The 19,698-nt window shown below is 40.9% G+C and overlaps 2 protein-coding genes across 4 annotated transcripts in view; one reads left to right on the forward strand and one right to left on the reverse strand.

Annotated features, from left to right (window-relative positions):
• The window catches only part of zmat3 (zinc finger, matrin-type 3), a 34,144-nt gene extending 16,356 nt beyond the window's left edge, over nt 1–17,788 (reverse strand). Inside the window, exons 1-3 of the mRNA XM_052017403.1 lie at nt 17,521–17,788; nt 4,706–5,055; nt 3,066–3,185 (exon numbers count right to left, since the gene is read on the reverse strand). Of these exons, the coding sequence (XP_051873363.1) occupies nt 3,066–3,185; nt 4,706–5,055; nt 17,521–17,782 (732 nt within the window). The 5' untranslated portion in view covers nt 17,783–17,788. The remainder of the gene's footprint in view (nt 1–3,065; nt 3,186–4,705; nt 5,056–17,520) is intronic.
• Nucleotides 17,507–19,698, forward strand: part of LOC127571219 (mitofusin-1-like) — a 68,810-nt gene continuing 66,618 nt past the window's right edge. The window contains exon 1 of one of the 3 annotated variants that reach the window (XM_052017400.1): nt 17,507–17,590. The gene's annotated coding sequence lies outside the window, so the exon portion shown is untranslated. Of the gene's footprint in view, nt 17,591–17,924; nt 18,053–19,698 lie in introns of those variants that run through there. The other 2 variants (XM_052017398.1, XM_052017401.1) reach the window with 2 other exon arrangements.

Genomic DNA, 19,698 nt, shown 5'->3' on the forward strand with positions numbered 1-19,698 from the left:
ATCTAATTTCCCACTGGGGTGGAGTGATAGGTGACAAAGGTTGCAAAGCCAATCCTTGGCATGCTTGTCATAAATTCTGCACAAACTAACAGTGAGCTAAAAATTCTGTCAGCACTAATGTAAAATTTTCAAAATAGAATCACAAGAGTTGGGCATTGGTATTTTTCTCATGTGTTTAGAAAACATTCTAGTTTGTCCACAATTTTATTAATCCACAAACAAGAAACATTTTTTTGTGAAGAACTTGAGCCGTATGCTTGGGCATGAAACCTCTTCTGTCATCAATCTTTTATTTAAAGATGATTAGCCTATAGATATATAGATAGATATATAGATATATCAGCATGGCAGATCATTTTTGATGCCATAGTGGGAAATCTGTAGCGCTTTGTTGGAAGTAATAAGCCATGACTTTTGCTTGTTGTTCTTTCTGAACATCAGCACAGAAATTCATCCCTAGTCACTAGAATTAAATTTATTATACAGCAGCAATTGCATACTCTATGCCGATTCTGAAATTCGGCTTTATTTCAGAGAATTGAAAAGATTCAGGCAGTTCCCAAACCATATAAAGCCTTCAAGTTCAACATATTTTCTTTTTAACTGGTGCATATTTCTTCAACAAGAAATAACAGAATCATAGAAAATAAATTACAGCACAGAAAATCATTGAACCCACCATGTCCGTGCCAGCCAATAGAGCTACTGAGTCATGTTCCAGCACTTGTAGCCCTGTAGGTCAAGCTACTTCAAGTATACATTCAAAATACTTCTTAAAATGTGCTGAAAGCTTCTGCCTCTACTCTCTCTTTTTGAGTGCCAAACTCCTAGCATCCTGTCAATCGCCTTAAATCTAAGCCTTCTGATTTAAAGGTCTTTCACTAAGGTTCTTATTAAACCTATTTTTCTCCCTGGGCTCTTCATAATTTTATACACCTCAATTAAGTCTTCCCTCGATATCCTCTGTTCCAAAAATTACAGCACTAAGTCTATTCAATTGTTCCTCAAAATGAAAACTTTCCAGTCCTGGCAACATTCTCATAACTCTTCTATGCACTCTTTCCTTTAATGTGGTTACATGCTGTGCTGTGCTTATGCTGTGGTCTAACTAACTTTTTTTGCACAGTTGTAGCATAACATCCCTGATCTTACACTCTGTTCCACAAATAATAAAGGAAAGCATCCTGTAACATTATTGATCTTTCAAGCTATCTTTAAGGACCTGTGGACATACATTCCAAGGTCCCGCTGTTCCTCCATCTTTATTATTTCCTTGTCTTGTTGCTTGTCTCCATAAACATCATCTCACACGTCTCTGAATATTCTGCACAAATAACAAGACCATCTATATTTTCCTGCAGTCTAAAGCTTTTTACCTGTCATCTGCAAGGCAAATTCTTGAGTCACCTGTAAACTTTTTTTATCATGCTATCTTTATCAAAGTCGAGTTTATTGTCATATGCACAAGTGCAATGAAAAATACGAGTCCAAATCACTAATATATACTACTTTTTGAAGACGAAACTGCATGGAACCTCACTGCTAACAGCCTTACCATCACGAAAACACCCACAACCATTACCCTTGCTTCCTGCCACTGAGCCAACTTTGGATTCAATTTTCCACTCTCTCTTGGATCCCATAGGTTTTTATTTCTTTGACATTTTTGTCATGTAGGACCTTGTTAAAAATCCATGTAGAGTACATCAGACATGGTACCCTCACCAAATGTCCTTTTTATCACCTCAAAAGATTCCTTCTTTAATTAGCCATGATTTTTTCATAACATATCTATGCTGACAGTTGTTGATTAATCTTTTAAATGAAAATTTATACTGCCTCTCAGAATTGATTCCAATTGTTTGTCCATCAGCAAAATTAAATTAACTGGTCTGTAATTACTGTTTATTCCTTCCTCCCTTTTTGAATAGTTGTACAACATAAGTGGCCCTCAGTCCTTGGTATTACTTCTGTGGTCAGGAAGGATTAAAAAAAATGATAGTCAGAATCTCTGCAATTTTCTATCTTCTTATTTTTTTTAAAACAACCTGGCATATTCAGGCATAGTGATTTATTCACTTTCAGTCAACCTAAAATCCCTATTACTTCCTCTCTTACTATGCTTACCCCATCCAATATCACGCACTTCTTCTCCTTTGTATGACTGCATGGCCCCTCTCATGTGAGGAAAGCTACAAAGTACTCATTAAGAATTTTACCATTTCCTCTACCTATATAAACAGACTACCTTTTCGGTCTCCAATAGGCCTCAAGTTATTCTCTTGCTCTTTTTGTACATATCAAACATCTTTGGATTTAAAAAAAAAATTTACTTATCGCTTTTTTTAATGTCCTCTCTCTGCTTTCATAATTTTACCTGTATTCTCACCCCTGCATCTTTTATACTCTTTGAGGCCCAAGTTCTCTGTGTCTGGCATTAACTTCTCTTTATTTTTCCTCCTATCTTAACCCTCTATTGGCCTTGTCATTCAGTGGGTTCTAGATTTCCCACCCATTTCATAGGTGCCGTTTTTCAAATGAGCAATTACGCTGAAGGTCGGTGTGTTCTTGTAGATCAATGTTAAACATTCCATGATAATATAGACAACTTCAGCAAAATACAGATTATTAAGTTTCATCTGATCACCCAATTTTACTTAAGAAGTTACTTATTAGGACTTTACACATGCATAAAATAGTGGAGTTCTTCAATTGGATTTTGGTGTAAACTCAGCAGATCTGTCTTGGATGTGAAACAACATTAGGGCAAGGTAAATATACATTTTTTAAAATTTATTGCTCATCACACTATTCAAAATCCTAAACATACATTAGATAATTTAAACACCTACTGATACATTGGCTCTGCAGTGGTTTGGAACTTGCAGAACATATGATATGAGTTATAGATAAATGCAGTAAGTGCTGGAAAAATAACTATAGAAACATAAGCATCATTTATTTAGCTCAAATTCAACTATAGTACCAAATTATGCTGCTTTCCAGGAAATACAACAGTTAAAAATTTCAGACATTTCTCCAATACCAACATACACTTATAATACCTGGGATGCTGGAAGATGAAGCTGTGTGGCTGGCTGATCTACAGGATGAGTCACTTTGGAAGTAGACACACACTGATGTCCAGCATAATAATTACGAAGTTTCTTTGAGTGGTTTTTACCCTAAAATAAACATTATTTATTAAATTATTTGGGTAGAGAGAGAACGTATATATTCTGCATGATGGGATCAATAAGCAAAAAGTATTTTCAATAGATTTGGTATTTTGCACAAGAAATAAATAGTTACCTTTCTCAACTTTGCCCTCCTTTCATTTAGCTTTATGACCTATCATTACTTCTAGTCTATTTCTCTGTTTATTCACAAATTCATATTCTCCTTAGGGTCTTTCTCCAATTGTCTTACAAGTGAATTTGATGAGGATAAATTAAGGCAAAAGCTATGAAGAAAAGGCATTTCTCATATCACTAAAGCAAAAGAATTGCCATGTCAATTATCTTTGGGCCTAATTGCTAAGTCTAAATAGTAGTTAACACTAGGCTTCTGACTCACAGCCCCACAATTGCTGGCTTACTTGCTATTTCTAACATTTTCTACTTTTATTTTTAAACTGCAATGTGCTTTGCTTACAGAAAAATGTGAATGTGGCTTAATGTGGATGGTATTTTAGTTTGTGTCACGATGCCATGCAACAGAATAAGTGATTGTTCACATGAAAGCTACTTGGCCTTCTTTGTGTGAATTCAAACAGATGCCTTCAATACCTGCATTTTATAGTTGTTTCTCTAGGCTCTCTGGTTTCTAAGAATGGAAATTCATTTATCTCCAATTACTCTCCTTTTTTTTAAATCCTATCTCCTTCCCCTCACTAACCCACTCTTTGCCGTCCTCTTGTCTTCATTTCACCTTGTTACTCCCCTCTGCTTTCTTCCCCTTATTCCTTCCTCCCATTCTTCTCATCTGTTTCCTATTATTTTCTCTGTGCCCTTCAATATGCTCCACTCCTCCCCATTGCTCAACATAATGCCAATTGAACAGGGGTGTGCATGTGTTGGTCACAGACATGCATGCACATGTGTGGATAGCAGCAGGAGAATAATGTGGGAATCAAGGGATTAAGAGTAAATAAAGTTGAAAAAAATTTCGAACTATGTTCATTAAATCTCTAACAATAATTAAAATTCCAAAGAGATTCCACATCTGCCATTTAATGCCAGTGACCGTTTTGCAGTAATTACCTCCTCAATCCACAGGGTATGTTCCCCAACTTCCTAAATTTAGTACATTTCAGTATCAAGTCCCCTGCTGAAATAACACATGGTGCAAATTTGGGAAGAGCAGGTGAATTTCGCAGTAATTTTCTGATATCTGCATTTAATTGCGCATGTACAATCACTAAAGTCTGCTACTCTATTTACACTTTAACAATGTGTCACTTTAGCATCACTGTCAATTTTTACAGCTGAATCTAGCCTAATAAACAAAGTATTATGAAAATAAAAGTAAAACGTTTGATTTTAAACTGATGATTGAAATAATTTTTTTTGTTTGTTCAATAATTATATCCTCTTGTCTCATGTCACCTTAAAGCAAGACAAATTTACCCCTGGTTATTTCAATAGTTCAATAGAGTATAATTATACTCACAGATGCACATTCAGTTCATTGTTGGCCCACTTACCTGGTAATGTGCCTGTGCTTGCTGGGTTGAATTGAGAGACACATTGCACAGTTTACAATGTAGTGGTCTACAGAGATCTGCTAAAACAGGATCTTGGTCTGCATCAAAAGATGGTGCTTTTTCTTGTGATAAAAGATCAATCTCTGACTGAGATGGTTTAAACATCTTTGTAGGTAACAATTGTGAGGATGGTGGCATCATTGCAGGCGAGATTGACTGAAGGTTCTGGGATCGCTTTGAAAGCAGAGGCTGGATAGAAAAAGGCTGCAGTGTCTGGGATAAAGTTGTATGTTGATATAACTGTTGACACATTGGAGATTCAAAAGCAGACTCTATCTTTGTTTCTTGGGCTGAACAAAAGAATAAAATTAAATACCTGTATTATATGTTTGCATGCACTTCCTATCTGCACCACTCAACTTTCTGCTATGTTTTTGTTAGGTTTATACTTTGATAACTTCCTGTGTGATCTCTAATTTACCATACCTTCACATACAGATAGCATAATCACCAATTATTCTATAGAAAGTTTCTGACTGCATTAGTTTAGCCATAATCTTTACTTTTTAAAGTTAAATCCAATTAAGTTCTTCTTTTATTCAAAAGCAAAATTCTTCAGATGCTGGAGATCTCAAATATAAACAAAAATGCAAGAAGACCTCAGTTCAAGGATTGAGAAACTGATTAAACATACAAGTCATAAACCTGAAACACAGGGTAAGATGCACTTACTGCTTACACTCACCCTGTCTGTTACTCCTGTAGCTGCACTAATTTCTTGTGGTCCTGCGGGTCCAATTGTCCTGGAGGTCTGCCTCTGGACTGTCCTAATGGGTTACTGCTGTAAAAAGACCTCTGAACTATTTCTAAAAGTCTCCAGCATCAACAATTGTTCAAATGGATTCAATTCTCTTCAGACTCTCCTGCCATAGCACAGTAAGGACCCCATTTCTTAAAGTATAGCACAAGCTGATGTTATTTTATGGCTGACAAACCCCAATACAAGAGTTTGAAATTATATAGTTATAGATGATTTCCAGGCCAAATATCCATTGTCCAAATGCATCCAAAAAGTGAATGCTCATACATTCAGGATTCTGGTCAAAATAGACCATATATTTCTGCAAGTTGCCTAGTTTTCTGAGCAACACTGGATCTAGGTGCGCAAATACAATATTATTTTGTTTTATATTTAAAGCATTGTATATAAAGCACAGCATGACATACAGTTGCCATTTAACTATTATATTGGGAATACAAAGACACCAATGTTAAAGACTAACAAAGATGCCCATTATTCAAATACATTCACACTTCTAATGCAGCTCACTTCCAAGAAATTTGGTCTGGAGATCCTGCACTGTAACCAAATTAAATATTCCCATAACTGAAGTTTTGGAGGTCTCTGTCCACTGGATTCTTTTTGAACAGTCACTCATTCACCAACAATATTCACCAATTTCACTACTAATTAAATCACAAAACTATCCTGAGGACCTCTTGCCAGAATATTATTTCTGTAATAATGCACCTTCTCCTTCACTCAGGCCTTCCACAATTAAATAGACTACCTTAACTACATACCACCAAAAAGAGCATGTATAATACCTGATAATCCCCTCTCCATCTACAATCACCTTGCCTAATGAGCACTATTACTACAGATTATTTATAACTCCACCCAATTTAAGCAACCTCATCTCTGAAGCATAAAAGGATGAGTGGGAGGAACAAGAAAAAGGAGAATACAAGTCTCAGAGGGGTACAAGAAAAGTCATATAAATAACAACGAAAAAGTGGGAAAGATCCAAGGGGCTCATACAGATTCCACAGAGATGGAGAGTGTTTTAATGATTTCTCCCCCTTGTCAAACTTACTTACAAGGCCCACAAATCTGTAGTTCAGGGTCCAAGCTATTTCTCACCCTTTAATACTGTTTTCTTTCCTGTGCTACTGAAGTGGCAGTCCTACTCATACTTCTCTCTATGCCACTAGACGCTGCAACTCTTATACTCTATGAAGGCAAGCATGGCAAATACCTTCAAGACCCTATACACTTGTGCTGTCACTTTCAGCATGCTGTGGACTTGCACCCCAAGGTCACCTGTACATCAATGCCCCCAAGATCCCTGCCACTTGGTCTACATATCCTACCTGAATTTGCCTTCCCAAAGTGCAAGACCACACACTTGTCTGGACTGAATTTTATCTGCCACCATTCCGCCCAGCTTTCTAGCTGATCTATGCCCCAATGCATCCTTAGACAACCTTCTTTATTATGACTCCACCAATTTTCACGTCACCTGCAAACTTGCTTATCAGACCCCCTATTCTTATCCATGTCATTTATATATTACAAACAGCAAAGAACCCAGCACCAATTTCACTTACTAGCACGTGCTCCATAACCCTCCATGCCTAGTGATTCAAGTGCCTGGACTGAAAAATCCCAGCCTATCCAATCTCTCCTTATAACTACAACCCTCCATTCCAGGCAACATCCTGGTGAATCTCTTCTGCATTCTCTTTATGATTACCACACCACATTCAATCACCGAATATCCCTTGTGGAAGAACACTCCCGTAGATTATTTCTATATACTACCAAGACATCGAGACATTGTACACAGAAAGTGATCTATTGCAAGAGTATACCAGGCAGCACACCCCAGACTGCAACCACCCTCAGGGAGAAAAGCCTCCTCAGATCCCTCCAAACTTCCCACCTGCACACCCCAGCTTTCTTACCTCTAGAACACTACAGCACAGTACAGGCCCTTTGGCCCACAAAGTTGTGCTGACATTTTATTCTTCTCTAAGATCTATCTAACCCTTCCCTCCCACATAGCCCCCTATTTTTCTATCATTCATGTGTCTATCTAAGAGTCTCTTAAATGTCCCTAATGTATCTGCCCCCACAACGTCTGCCGGCAGTGCACTCCACGCACCCACCACTCTCTGTGTAAAAAAACTTACCCCTGACATCTCCCTTGTACCTTCCTCCAATCACCTTAAAATTATGTCCCCTTGTGTTAGCCATTGTCGCCCTGGAAAAAAGTCTCTGACTGTCCACTCGATCTATGCCTCTTATCATCATGTACACCTCTACCAAGTCACCTCTCATCCTCCTTCTCTCCAAAGAGAAAAGCCCTAGCTCGCTCAACCTATCCTCATAAGATATGCTCTCCAATCCAGGCAACATCCTGGTAAATCTCCTCTGCACCCTCTCTAAAGTTTCCACATCCTTCCTATAATGAGACGACCAGAACTGAACACAATACTCCAAGTGTGGCCTAACCAGAGTTCTATAGAGCTGCAACATCACCTCGCGGCCCTTGAACTCAATACCCCGACTAATGAAGGCCAACACTCCACACACCTTCTTAACAACCCCATCGACCTGCATGGCAACCTTGAGGGATCTATGGACGTGGACCCCAAGATCCCTCTGTTCCTCCACATCGCTAAGAGTCCTGCCATTAACTTTGTATTGTCTTCGAATTCGATCTCCCGAAGTGTATCACTTCACACTTTTCTGGGTTGAACTCTATCTGCCACTTCTCAGCCCAGCTCTGCATTCTATCAATATCCTGTTGTAATCTACAGCAATGTTCTACACTATCCACAACACCACCAACCTTTGTATCATCAGCAAACTTACTAACCCACCCTTCCACATCCTCATCCAAGTCATTTATAAAAATCACAAAGAGCAGGGGTCCCAGAACAGATCCCTGTGGAACACCACTGGTCACCGACCTCCAGGCAGAATATGCTCCATCTACCAACACCCTCTGTCTTCTATGGGCGAGCCAATTCTGAATCCACACAGCCAAATTTCCCTGGATCCCATGACTCCTGACTTTCTGAATAAGCCTTCCATGAGGAACCTTATCAAACGCCTTACTAAAATCCATGTACACCACATCTAATGCTCTACCTTCATCAATGTGCTTTGTCACATCCTCAAAGAATTCATTCAGGCTTGTGAGGCATGACCTGCCCTTCACAAAGCAATGCTGCCTGTCCCTAATCAGCCTATGCTTCTCTAAATGCCCATATATCCTGTCTCTAGGAATCTTCTCCAGTAATTTGCCCACAACTGAAGTAAGACTCACTGGTCTGTAATTCCCAGGGTTATCCCTACTTCCTTTCTTAAACAAAGGAACAACATTTGCCACCCTCCAATCATCCGGCACTACTCCTGTGGCCAGTGAGGATGCAAAGATCGTCGCCAAAGGCGCAGCAATCGCTTCCCTAGCTTCCCGTAATAACCTTGGATATATCCCATCCAGCCCCGGTGACTTATCTATCCTAATGTTTTTCAATAGTTCCAGCACATCCTCCTTTCTCACATCAACATGCCCTAGCATATCAGTCTGTTGTACGCCATCCTCACAAACGTCAAGGTCTCTCTCACGGGTGAATAGTGAAGCAAAATATTCATTAAGGACCTCCCCACCTCTTCTGACTCCAGACACGTTTCCTCTTTTATCCCTGATCAGTCCTACCCTCACTCTAGTCATCCTCTTATTCTTCACATACATGTAGAACGCCTTGGGGTTTTCCTTGATCCAACTCGCCAAGGACTTCTCAGGCCCCCTTCTAGCTCTCCTAAATCCATTCTTAAGCTCCCTCCTGACTACCTTGTAACTCTCCAGAGCCCTGTCTGATCCATGTTTTCTGAACCTTAGGTAAGCTTTGTTCTTCCTCTGACAAGATATTCTACATCTCATGTCAACCACGGTTCCTTCACTCTACCATCCTTACCTTGCCTCAATGGGACAAACTTATCCAGAGCCCCATGCAAGTATTCCTTAAACAACCTCCACATTTCAGCTGTACACTTCCCCAAGAACACCTGTTCCCAATATACGCTCCCAAGTTCCTGCCTAATAGCATCATAATTCCCCCTCCCCCAGTTAAAGACTTTCCCATATCATCTGCTCCTATCCCTCTCCAAGGCTACGGTAAAGGTCAAGGAATTATGGTCACTATCGCCAAAATGCTCTCCTACCGAGAGATCTGAAACCTGATCAGGCTCATTGCCTAGTACCAGGTCCAGTATGGCCTCTCCTCCAGTCAGCCTGTCCACATACTGTGTCAGAAATCCTTCCTGTACACACCGAACAAACTCCGTCCCATCTATCCCCTTTACACTAAGGAGGTGCCAACCAATATTGGGGAAGTTGAAATCACCCATGACAACAACCCTGTTATTTTTGCACCTCTCCAAAATCTGCCTCCCCATCTGCTCCTCAGCATCTCTGCTGCTGTTGGGGGGTCTGTAGAATACTCCCAATAGAGTGATCGCTCCCTTTCTGTTTCTGACTTCCGCCCACACTGACTCAGTGGACGATTCCTCCAGGACATCCTCCCTTTCCACAGCTGTGGCACTGTCCCTGATCAGCAAAGCCACGCCCCCACCTCTTTTACCTCCGCCCCTGTCCCTTTTGAAACATCTAAACCCCAGAATATCCAGTAGCCATTCCTGCCCTTGTGACAGCCAAATCTCTGGAATGGCCACCATGTCATAGTTCCACGTACTTACCCACACTCAAGTTCATCAGCCTTGTTCCTGATACTTCTCGCATTAAAGTTGACACACTTAGCCCATCCAACTGACTGAAATTTTGCTCTTTCAACTGCCTATCCTTCCTCACATTCTTTCTACACTCTGCATCTACTTGTACAGTAAATGAAGCAAGCTGTGACCTATCACTCTGGTTCCCATCCCCCTGCCAAACTAGTTTAAACCCTCCCCAATAGCTCTAACAAACCTGCCCGCAAGAATATTGGTCCCCCTCCAGTTCAGGTGTAACCCGTCCCTTTTGTACAACTCATACCTTCCCCAGAACAGAAGAGATCCCAATGATCAATAAATCTGAAACCCTGCCTCCACACCAGTTTCTCAGCCACGCATTCATCTGCCAAATCATCCTACTCTTACCCTCAGTGGCACATGGCACAGGCAGCAATCCAGAGATTACTACCCTTGAGGTCCTGCTTTTCAGCTTCCTACCTAACTCCCTATATTCCCTCTTCAGGACCTCATCTCTTTTCCTAACTATGTCATTGGTACCAATATGTACCACGACCTCTGGCTGTTCACCCTCCCCCTTCAGAATGCTGTGAACTCAATCCGAGACATCCCTGACCCTGGCACCTGGAAGGCCACAGACCATCCGGGAGTCTCTTTCACGTCCACAGAATCTCCTGTCTGCCCCCCTTACTATGGAATCCCCTATCACTACTGCTCTCCTCTTCTCCCCCCTTCCCTTCTGCACCACACGACCAGGCTCAGTGCCAGAGACCCGGTCACTGCGGCTTTCCTCTGGTAGGCCATCCCCCCCCAACGGTATCCAAAGCGGTATACCTGTTATTGAGGGGAACAGCCACAGGGGCACTCTGCACTATCTGCCTATTCTCCATCCTTCTCCTGGCAGTCACCCAGCTACCTGCCTCCTGCAGCCTTGGAGTGACTGCCTCCCTGTAGCTCTTGTCCATGTACTCCTCGATATCCTGTAGGAGCCGAAGGTCATCCAGCTGCAGCTCCAGTTCCCTAACATGGTCTGTAAGGAGCTGCAGCTGGATGCACCTCGTGCAGATGTAGTTATCAGGGAGACTGGATGTCTCCCAGAACTCCCACATCTCACAAACTGAACACACCACTGACCCTGGAGCCATTCTCACTATTCTGCACTACAGGGAACACCAAATCAAAGAAAGAAAGAAAGAAAGAAAGAAAGACAGACAGACACTTACGGGAGACTTACCTTCGCCTCTTCTTCCTGAAGCCTCTTGAACCAAAGCCTCAGCTCACCACTCTAACACTGGCCACTCACACAATGGCCACTCCGCTTATACTTGCCTTACCTTTATTTGCTGCTGTTGATAAGGTAACAATTGCGAATGTGCCTCGTTTCGACTCTTGCAAGGTGAAACTCACCAGCTCAGGCACAGACTCACCTCTTTTCAAGTGTCCCGCTCAAAATCTTGCTCCAACTCCCGACTCTAATCGTCAATACCTCTGCCATGGGAAAAAGCCTCCCGCCATCCACCCTATCCATATGCCCCACAAATCTGTATACCTCTATCAGGTCCCTCTTAGCCCCCACAGCTCCAAGGAAAACAAACCAGGCCCACTAGCCCAACCACCCCATCTCTCCCCCTACCACCCCCCCCCCAACCTTCCCACAACCAAAATTGTCCCAACTCCCCATCTCAGGAAACATCCACAAATCTCCTCCACAGCTGCCCCCATTTCAAGAATGCCCCCCTACCAACATCCCACAAAGATGCACCATGCCCTCCCCATCACCCAACCCACCCAAGCTGCCACCCTCAGAGATCGACAGGACCCATCCAAGGCCCCTCTGCTCCTCAACACATCCAAGAACCCCACCATTAATTCAATAAATCCAATCCTAGTTTACAATTCATGAAAATATATACACAATAGAAAAATAATTAGCAATATTACTGTAAGAACCAATTCAGCAATGAAACTTTAGAAGAGATCTACTGACCCTGGACCTCTGCTAGACAGTAAGCCCTGGGCTATATGCTTATAAGACCTATATCACAGCATTAATCTCACATTGCCATATCTGACCATATAATAGTCCTGCGGAAAATCTGTTGAGGCATGGGGAACCTTCGATTATACACTTCCATCCATCAATCCACACGCAGAAGTTAACTTTGGAAATTTTGCTATTGGAAATGTGGAATATTTTGTGTTTAAGGCAAATTCAGTATTGACATTCCATCCTATCCTAATTGGGTAATCCAGCCAACACAAACATTCAATAATATTTTAAATCTGGCCAAATTGCGATTTGATTCCACAACTGACACCTGGGCCTACCATTCTCCTCTATTTTGGATACTATGACTTGCTGAATTGCTTCTATACATGCAACCACAAATTGAAAATCTCAAATTATTGTATGCATCATTGATTCAATCTTTTTTCCACATTCACTAGAGCTCAGTGATAAAAGGTACAAGTTAAGATAAAAGAAATTCATAGCAAGCCATTTTTGTGGATTATTGCTGAAAGTCCTTCCCATTCAATTCAACTTGTGAGCTAAATAAAGCAGGTTTCATGAAATGGGAGATGAAGTGCGAGATTCCCATACTAGTTATTTACATTTTTGGTAATTCTTAAAAACTATTCACTAGTGCAATAGGATTTTATGTGCTCAGGATTCTGCTTGTGAAATAATTAAAGAGTATAATACTTGTACAACAGATCACTTTCTCTGTACAATGTGTATACAATGTATAGAAATAGTAGTGTATAGAAATAATTTATGGGAGTGTTCTTCCACAAGGGATATTCAATGACTGAATGTGGTGTGGTTTATCTGGGGCCCAAAGGTGGTGGCATTTTTGCTTTCCCTGCTTTTGATCATTAAGTTGCTGATAACTTGGGACTAGACATAATATGCTAAGGGCAGTACAGTTCCTATCACTGTACATTTGATTTTTAGATAGCTATACCAGCCTTAGACTCTCAAAGGGAAGTCGTAGATCAAGGTTTTAAGCTTTTCTTTGTGTGTGTTTTTCTATATATTATGTATATAATATATATATGAAAAAAAAACACACACACGTCTCCCAATCAGCCCAATGTTGTTCCTGTCCTGGGATTGTGCGAAGGGACAGTGTAGAGGGAGGTTTATTCTATATTTAATCCAGTTTTGTTTTTTTTGAGTAGATGCTAGCATTTATTAATCAATGCTCGAGTTCCACAGGGGTGTTTTTAATGACATTAGTAGCTTTGTACATTCACAGCACCTCAAGAAAGTTATCAGTACTTACTTTTTACTTCTGCAATTGTCCCAATTACCTATCAGTTTCATGTTGTGAATACCTACCACAATCCCTTGGGTCTGAGGGCAAGCACCTAAGCATTTCCCAAAGCACATCCAAGTAAACTGAAAGGATGAAAGAGGGATGATAGTATTTTTATTTTCAGATTGTTAATGATACAGATAGTTTTGTGATGATTAGCTCCCTCCTGATATTTGTTTAATAAGCAGTCCACATGAATTCTTCTGCTTTCTTATCTTTTTACGCGTTCCTGCCCTTGGCTGGATTTCAGAATTTGTGGACTGTTTGCAGTATGGAGGTCAAAGGTTTTGTAAATCATTATTGGAGGTTTCCCCTAATTTTGGACAGTTCTCCATACGATCAGCCACAGAATCAGTTGTGGCTCTGTAAGCGACATTCTTGATTCTGAATCAAAAGATTTCTGATTATATTCCAGAAAGCTGAATGCAAAATTCTAGTCCAACACTCTAGAGGGAAGTTACGCCAAGGGAGATTATATTGTCAGACGTATAGTCTTTCAGAAGAGATTTTAAACCATGGGCCTGTCTGCTTTCTCAGTGAATACAAGAGAATGTAGAAAAAAAATATTGGAATTATTCTCATTGTCCAGGTCAATATTTATTGCACACCCAACATTACCATGTTTCTGTTTGTGGCAGCTTGCTATGCAAACTGCACATTTCCAATGTTAAAACAATGAAAACAGGTACACAATTGGCTACAAAAAGCTTCAGGACATTTTGCAACTCATTTTGTCGTCTTTAATTCTGATACAACCATGAAGAAGGCGCGCCAGCATCTCTACTTTCTTAGAAGTTTAAGGAGATTTGGCATGGCATCAAAGACCCCAACAAACTTCTACAGATGTACAGTAGAAAGCATTGAGTGGTTGCATCACAGCCTGCTATGGGAACTCCATGCACAGAAATGCAAGAGGCTACAGAGAGTGGTGGACCTAGCCAGTTCCATCATGGGTACAACTTTCCCCACCATCGAGGACATCCACAAGAGGTGATCTCTCAGGAAGGCAACATCCATCATTAAGTACCCTCACTATCCAGGCCATGCCCTCTTCCTATTGCTGCCATCAGGCAGGAGATACAGGAGCCTGAAGACCCACACCTCAAGGTTCAACAACAGCTTCTTCCCAACTGCTATCAGGTTCTTGAACTGACCTGAAAAACCCTAGTTCTACCTCTGACTATATTTCCCTCAACTTGCAGTAATGTTATGTTTATTTTGTCAAGCAAGTTATGTACAATTTATGTTAATTTATGTAATTTATGATTGTAGTGTACTGTTCTGCTGCTGCAAGTAGCTAATTTTCATGGCATTCATACCCTGGGTATGTACAGTATGCCCTGGGTATGTATGCTCATGACAATAAACTTGAAGAAGCTGGGATTGGTCTCCCTGGTGAAAAGGAAGATTGAGAGGATATTTCATAAAGGCATAGAAGATTAAAACTGGTTTAAAAGGGAACTGAGAGGAATATGCTCCCATTACTTTATTGTTCAAAGACCAGTGAGTTCACTAATGACCAGAAGAGGAATCCACCATTCCTATCAGATCTGCCCTACAGGTGACTCACAATAGCCAACAGACTCTTAGCACCCTCTAGTTAACAAGAGCTCCATGGGTCAAATACAACTCCACCCCCCCCCCCCCCCAATTTTTTAAAATTCATTTTTGCCAGGTATAATTTAACGTTCACATATTTTTTCAAAGGAAGTCATTCATTATTGTTTCTGTTCTCATTGCTGCTGTCACTTTTACAATAGAATATTGCTCATTTTGTTTAATAGCCAATGTTGCTTGATTTTTAAAATATCCTTAATTTGCAATAGGAAGTCTTGCTGTCAACACATCATGCAACTTGTCAACATACCAAATAACATCTGTAATCATTTATTTAATCTCTGAATGAAATGTTTTTTGACTCTGACACTGCTTAGTTTATTCTTGTCTCATTATTATTTATTTAGCTCTAGAATCATTACAGGTCAAGAGAACATTCAGCCTATTAAGTCTGTGCTAGTTCCTAGAAGACCAATTCTATCAATCTTTTGCCTCTATATTTCCTCCTCACAGTCCTGGAAATTATTTTTCTCAATTGCTTAGCAAATTCCCATTTGAAGGGATATGAGAAAGGGGTTTTACCTAAAACATTAATTGTTTCTCTTTCCACAGATGTTGCCTGATCTGCCACGTGTTCAGTATTTTCTGCAGATGCTGGAAATGTGAAGCAAAAACAGTTTTTGATTTTCCCTTTTGAAAGCCCTGAAAGACGACATTTCCACCATCCTTACAAGCAGCAAGTTCCAAAGAGTTTTTCCTCACATACCCCCTTGCCCATTTTGCCCAATAGTTTTAATATGTGCCTCCTGGTCCTTTGAAAATAAACTAAAGACAAAACCTTCCCCTCAGTTACCTTATCTAAATGGGTCATGATCTTGTATTTCTTTATCAAATCTTCTTTTCTCCAAAAGGAACAATCCCAATTTCTCCAGTCCAAACCTATTGTTGAAATCCTTCTCCTTTGGAATCACCACAGTAAATCTTTTCTGCACCTTCTCTAGGATCTTCACATCTTTTCTACAGTCTGGTGATCAGAATTAGATAGTATTTCCTAGCCAATGTCTTATAAAGATTCAACACAACCTTCTTGCTTGTATCTAAGATTTCTTTTTATGAATCCCAGGATCCCATATGCTTTGCATTCTCTCAGCATGCCCTGCCACCATAAATATGTTACGGACATGCAGACCAGGCCCCTATGTTTCTATACACTCTTTAGAACCACGACACTGTCACTCCTTGTCATTTCTGCCAAAGTGCATCACTTCATACTTCTGAATTTAATTTCATCTGTCACTTATCTCCCTATTCTGCCAGCCTATCTTTGTTTTCTTGCAGTGCAGTCTATTACAATACTCCTCACTTCCTTGCAAAAATGAAATAATTAAAAGCAGAAATAAAAACAGAAGATGCTGGAAAAGCATCTGGAATCAGAGAGGATTGGTGAAGCGTGAAGAAGTTACAGCTTCATTGCAAGTAGTAAGAGACATAATAAGCTTCAGTTAAGTAGAGGCTGCAAAAGTCAAGGAGGTGCAGGTTTGTGATAAAGTGGAAGCAGCAGAGATCAAGTTATCAAAAGTATCACGGTCCAAAGGAAAATTTGCTAAATAAGTAAAATAAACAAAAAGGCCTCCAGAAGGCATAAGTGGGAATTGAAGAATCATTACCAAGAAAAGGAGAAATCTGTGGCTATAATCTGAATTTGTTAAACAATACTGAATTCAGAGGGCATGAAGTCCACGGACAAGTGTGAAGTGCAATTCCTTGAATTTACACCAAGTTTCATTAGAACAGTAGTATCATTTAATCTCTCCTTAGTATTTGCTTGGCGATTTTTCTCCAAAAGGAAAATACATATTACTGAACCAAAAGAAATGCGTCTCACATCCCAGAGTTTCTGAAAAAAGGCTCCCTTTACATTAGGATTCTCTTAGTGATGGGAAAAAAACTGACACCTGCCAAGTCTGTAACTCAGAATCAATAATGCAAATAATTAACAGGTAAAGACAATTAGCAAGGAAAAGTCAAAAAGTAGCTAGTTTCACACTGTAAAAAGTATCTGCAGTCAAATAATCTCCCGAGCATCAAAGTTAACGGGGCAGATGTGAACATTTTATGGTCATATTCATTCTACGAAAATATGCAATATATTTATAGTTTATTGTGTTGACCTTAACCCGCTGAAATTTCTGTCAATATCAGCTGCAGCTTCTAATCTCTGCAGTTATGTTGGCGATAGCCCACAATGTCTTATCGCCATTTTCCCCAGTCTTTCCCCCCGTACCGCCCTCTGAGAAATTGTTTACAGCTTCAATGAGACCATCAGCATCATTGATTACCGGTAAGAGTCTGAAACCCTCATCCTCCAAACAGCACACTTGAACAATCTGCCTTACCGCAGGCGGCGGGGAGAGCGACCGATGAAAGCCAAGCCGCCCCAGTGGAGGAGAGTTGCGGCAGACTGAGGTGATATTTCACAGTAACTGCGTTACCACTTACCCCCCGAACCACGGTGGTTATGCTGGGCCGGCCGAGGCATGATGGGAAGCGCCTGGCCGAAGGTCCGCACGCACTCCCTCCCTCCGCGATGCCGACCGTTCCCAAGCGTTTGTCCGGGCTCGCGGCGCGAGCGCGCGCCGGCGGTTGGACCAACGGCATCGCGGGCGAAGGTTGGGCGCCGCCGCCTCCCGCATCGCGGGCTCCAGCCGCTCCGGGTTGCTATGGTGAAGCAGCGCCTGCGGGGCAGTGGCGGATCGACGTGATCCACTGGAAACTGCGGCCTGGGGGGGGGGGTCCAAGAGCATGAACCGGTGCCGAGCAGTCGGGCTGGCGGCTGTCACACGGCGAGTGGTCCACAGAATTCCCCCCTCTCCCTCTTCCTCTCCTCTGCAAGAAGAGCCGGCACACCTGAGCCCGTGTTGACAGCAGGTACTTGATTTCACGTTTCCCCGCTGCACCTCTGAGCGAGGGGATGCAGAGGAAAGAATATGATTTTGTTTAAGAGCTGTCAGCGACTGAACCATTACTGGACTCACTCACGCACCATTTTTAAGGTGCATCACTTCCATCTATTAATCAAATTTTGCAACTGCAGTGACTTCAACGGTTAGATTTTTAAAGGCTTTGATGGGGGCGCTCTATTTATTTACCGTTAAAATATAAAGCCTAATTGATTGGTAAACAGAAATGTAAGGATTTTCCGTGTTGTCAGGTCCGTGTTTTTAGAATCTTCGCCACTTTATTGACACAGAAAGAGGTCATTTGGACCATCACGTATGTGCGTTAACAAAAAAAGTTACCCAACCTAATCATAGCCCTGCGCATCACGACTCCTCAGCTAGACATCTATTTACTTTTCAATTATGATGGGGGTTTCTGCCCGTACTGCCCTTTCAGGCAGTAAGTTCTAAACATGTGCCACCTTTTGAGTATTTTTCCCCCATTTCCCTTCAGATTCTTCTACTAATTACTTTCAATCTATTCCCCCTGTTTTTTTTATATATCTAATAAATTTACTCTACCTCCCTCATAATTTTAAACATCTCAAATGCCTTCCAGCTTCCTCTGTTCTGAAGAAAATAAATCAAGGTTAAAAGTTGTTCCTCATAGCTACAATTTTCCATGCCTGGCATCTTCTTTGCAATTCTCCTCTGCACCTTCCCCACTCCAAACACATCCTCCAAAATTGGGGTCAGGAACTGTGATCAGTACTCAATCTGTGGCCTAACTAATGTTCTATGCAGTTCTGGCTTAATCTCCCTGCTATTATATTTTATGGTTCAAGTAATAAAAGGAAGAATACCCATCTCTATGGACTGGTGGACATATAACCCAAGGTCCTTTTGTTGCTCTACACCATTCAATATTCTGCTACTTATTGTATATACCATTTGCCATTTCTGTGCTTAGCTAAGTAGACTATCTATATCCTCCTGCGCTGTAAAACTTTACTCCTCACTGCCAACCACTTTACAAAATTTTTATCATACACCTTAAATTTAGGTTTAGGTTTTATACACCCTTCCTGATTGAGGTAGTTGTAAAGTATATTTCTTTTGGAACAAACAGAATATATTTTCTCTATCAGTTACTATTTTATGTATCTGTGCAAAACCATCTTTCAGACATGCCTGCTCAGCTCTAAGTCTGCTCACTTTGTCAATGTTTGCACATTAATTTTCACCTGCCACATCCACCATCTATCCTTCAGAAAGGCACACTGGGTTGGATCTCTCAACTCACCATTCATTTTTTTTTCCTTCTGCATTTACAGCCACAATGTAAGTCATTCAAGGCCCCCATGTAAACCTCAACAGTCCATCTCATTGCTGAATTCCACAGCACACTTGCCTCATCAATAAGTGCAAGAAGCCATGACTAGCACTTGTGAGCTGATGATGTAACTTGCATATCACACTATTGTTGCAGGGTTGACCTATCTTCATTAAATTATAAAACCACATTGTTATAGTCTATCAACTGAAGAAACCAACAGGTCATTTTGTAGATGATTAGATAAATAATATTTTATTCTCTCAATGAAAGTTGCATGCAAGTTGTATGTGGTTTGTAAT

The sequence above is a fragment of the Pristis pectinata genome, chromosome 6 (genome assembly GCF_009764475.1).
Source record: "Pristis pectinata isolate sPriPec2 chromosome 6, sPriPec2.1.pri, whole genome shotgun sequence".
Taxonomy (NCBI): domain Eukaryota; kingdom Metazoa; phylum Chordata; class Chondrichthyes; order Rhinopristiformes; family Pristidae; genus Pristis; species Pristis pectinata.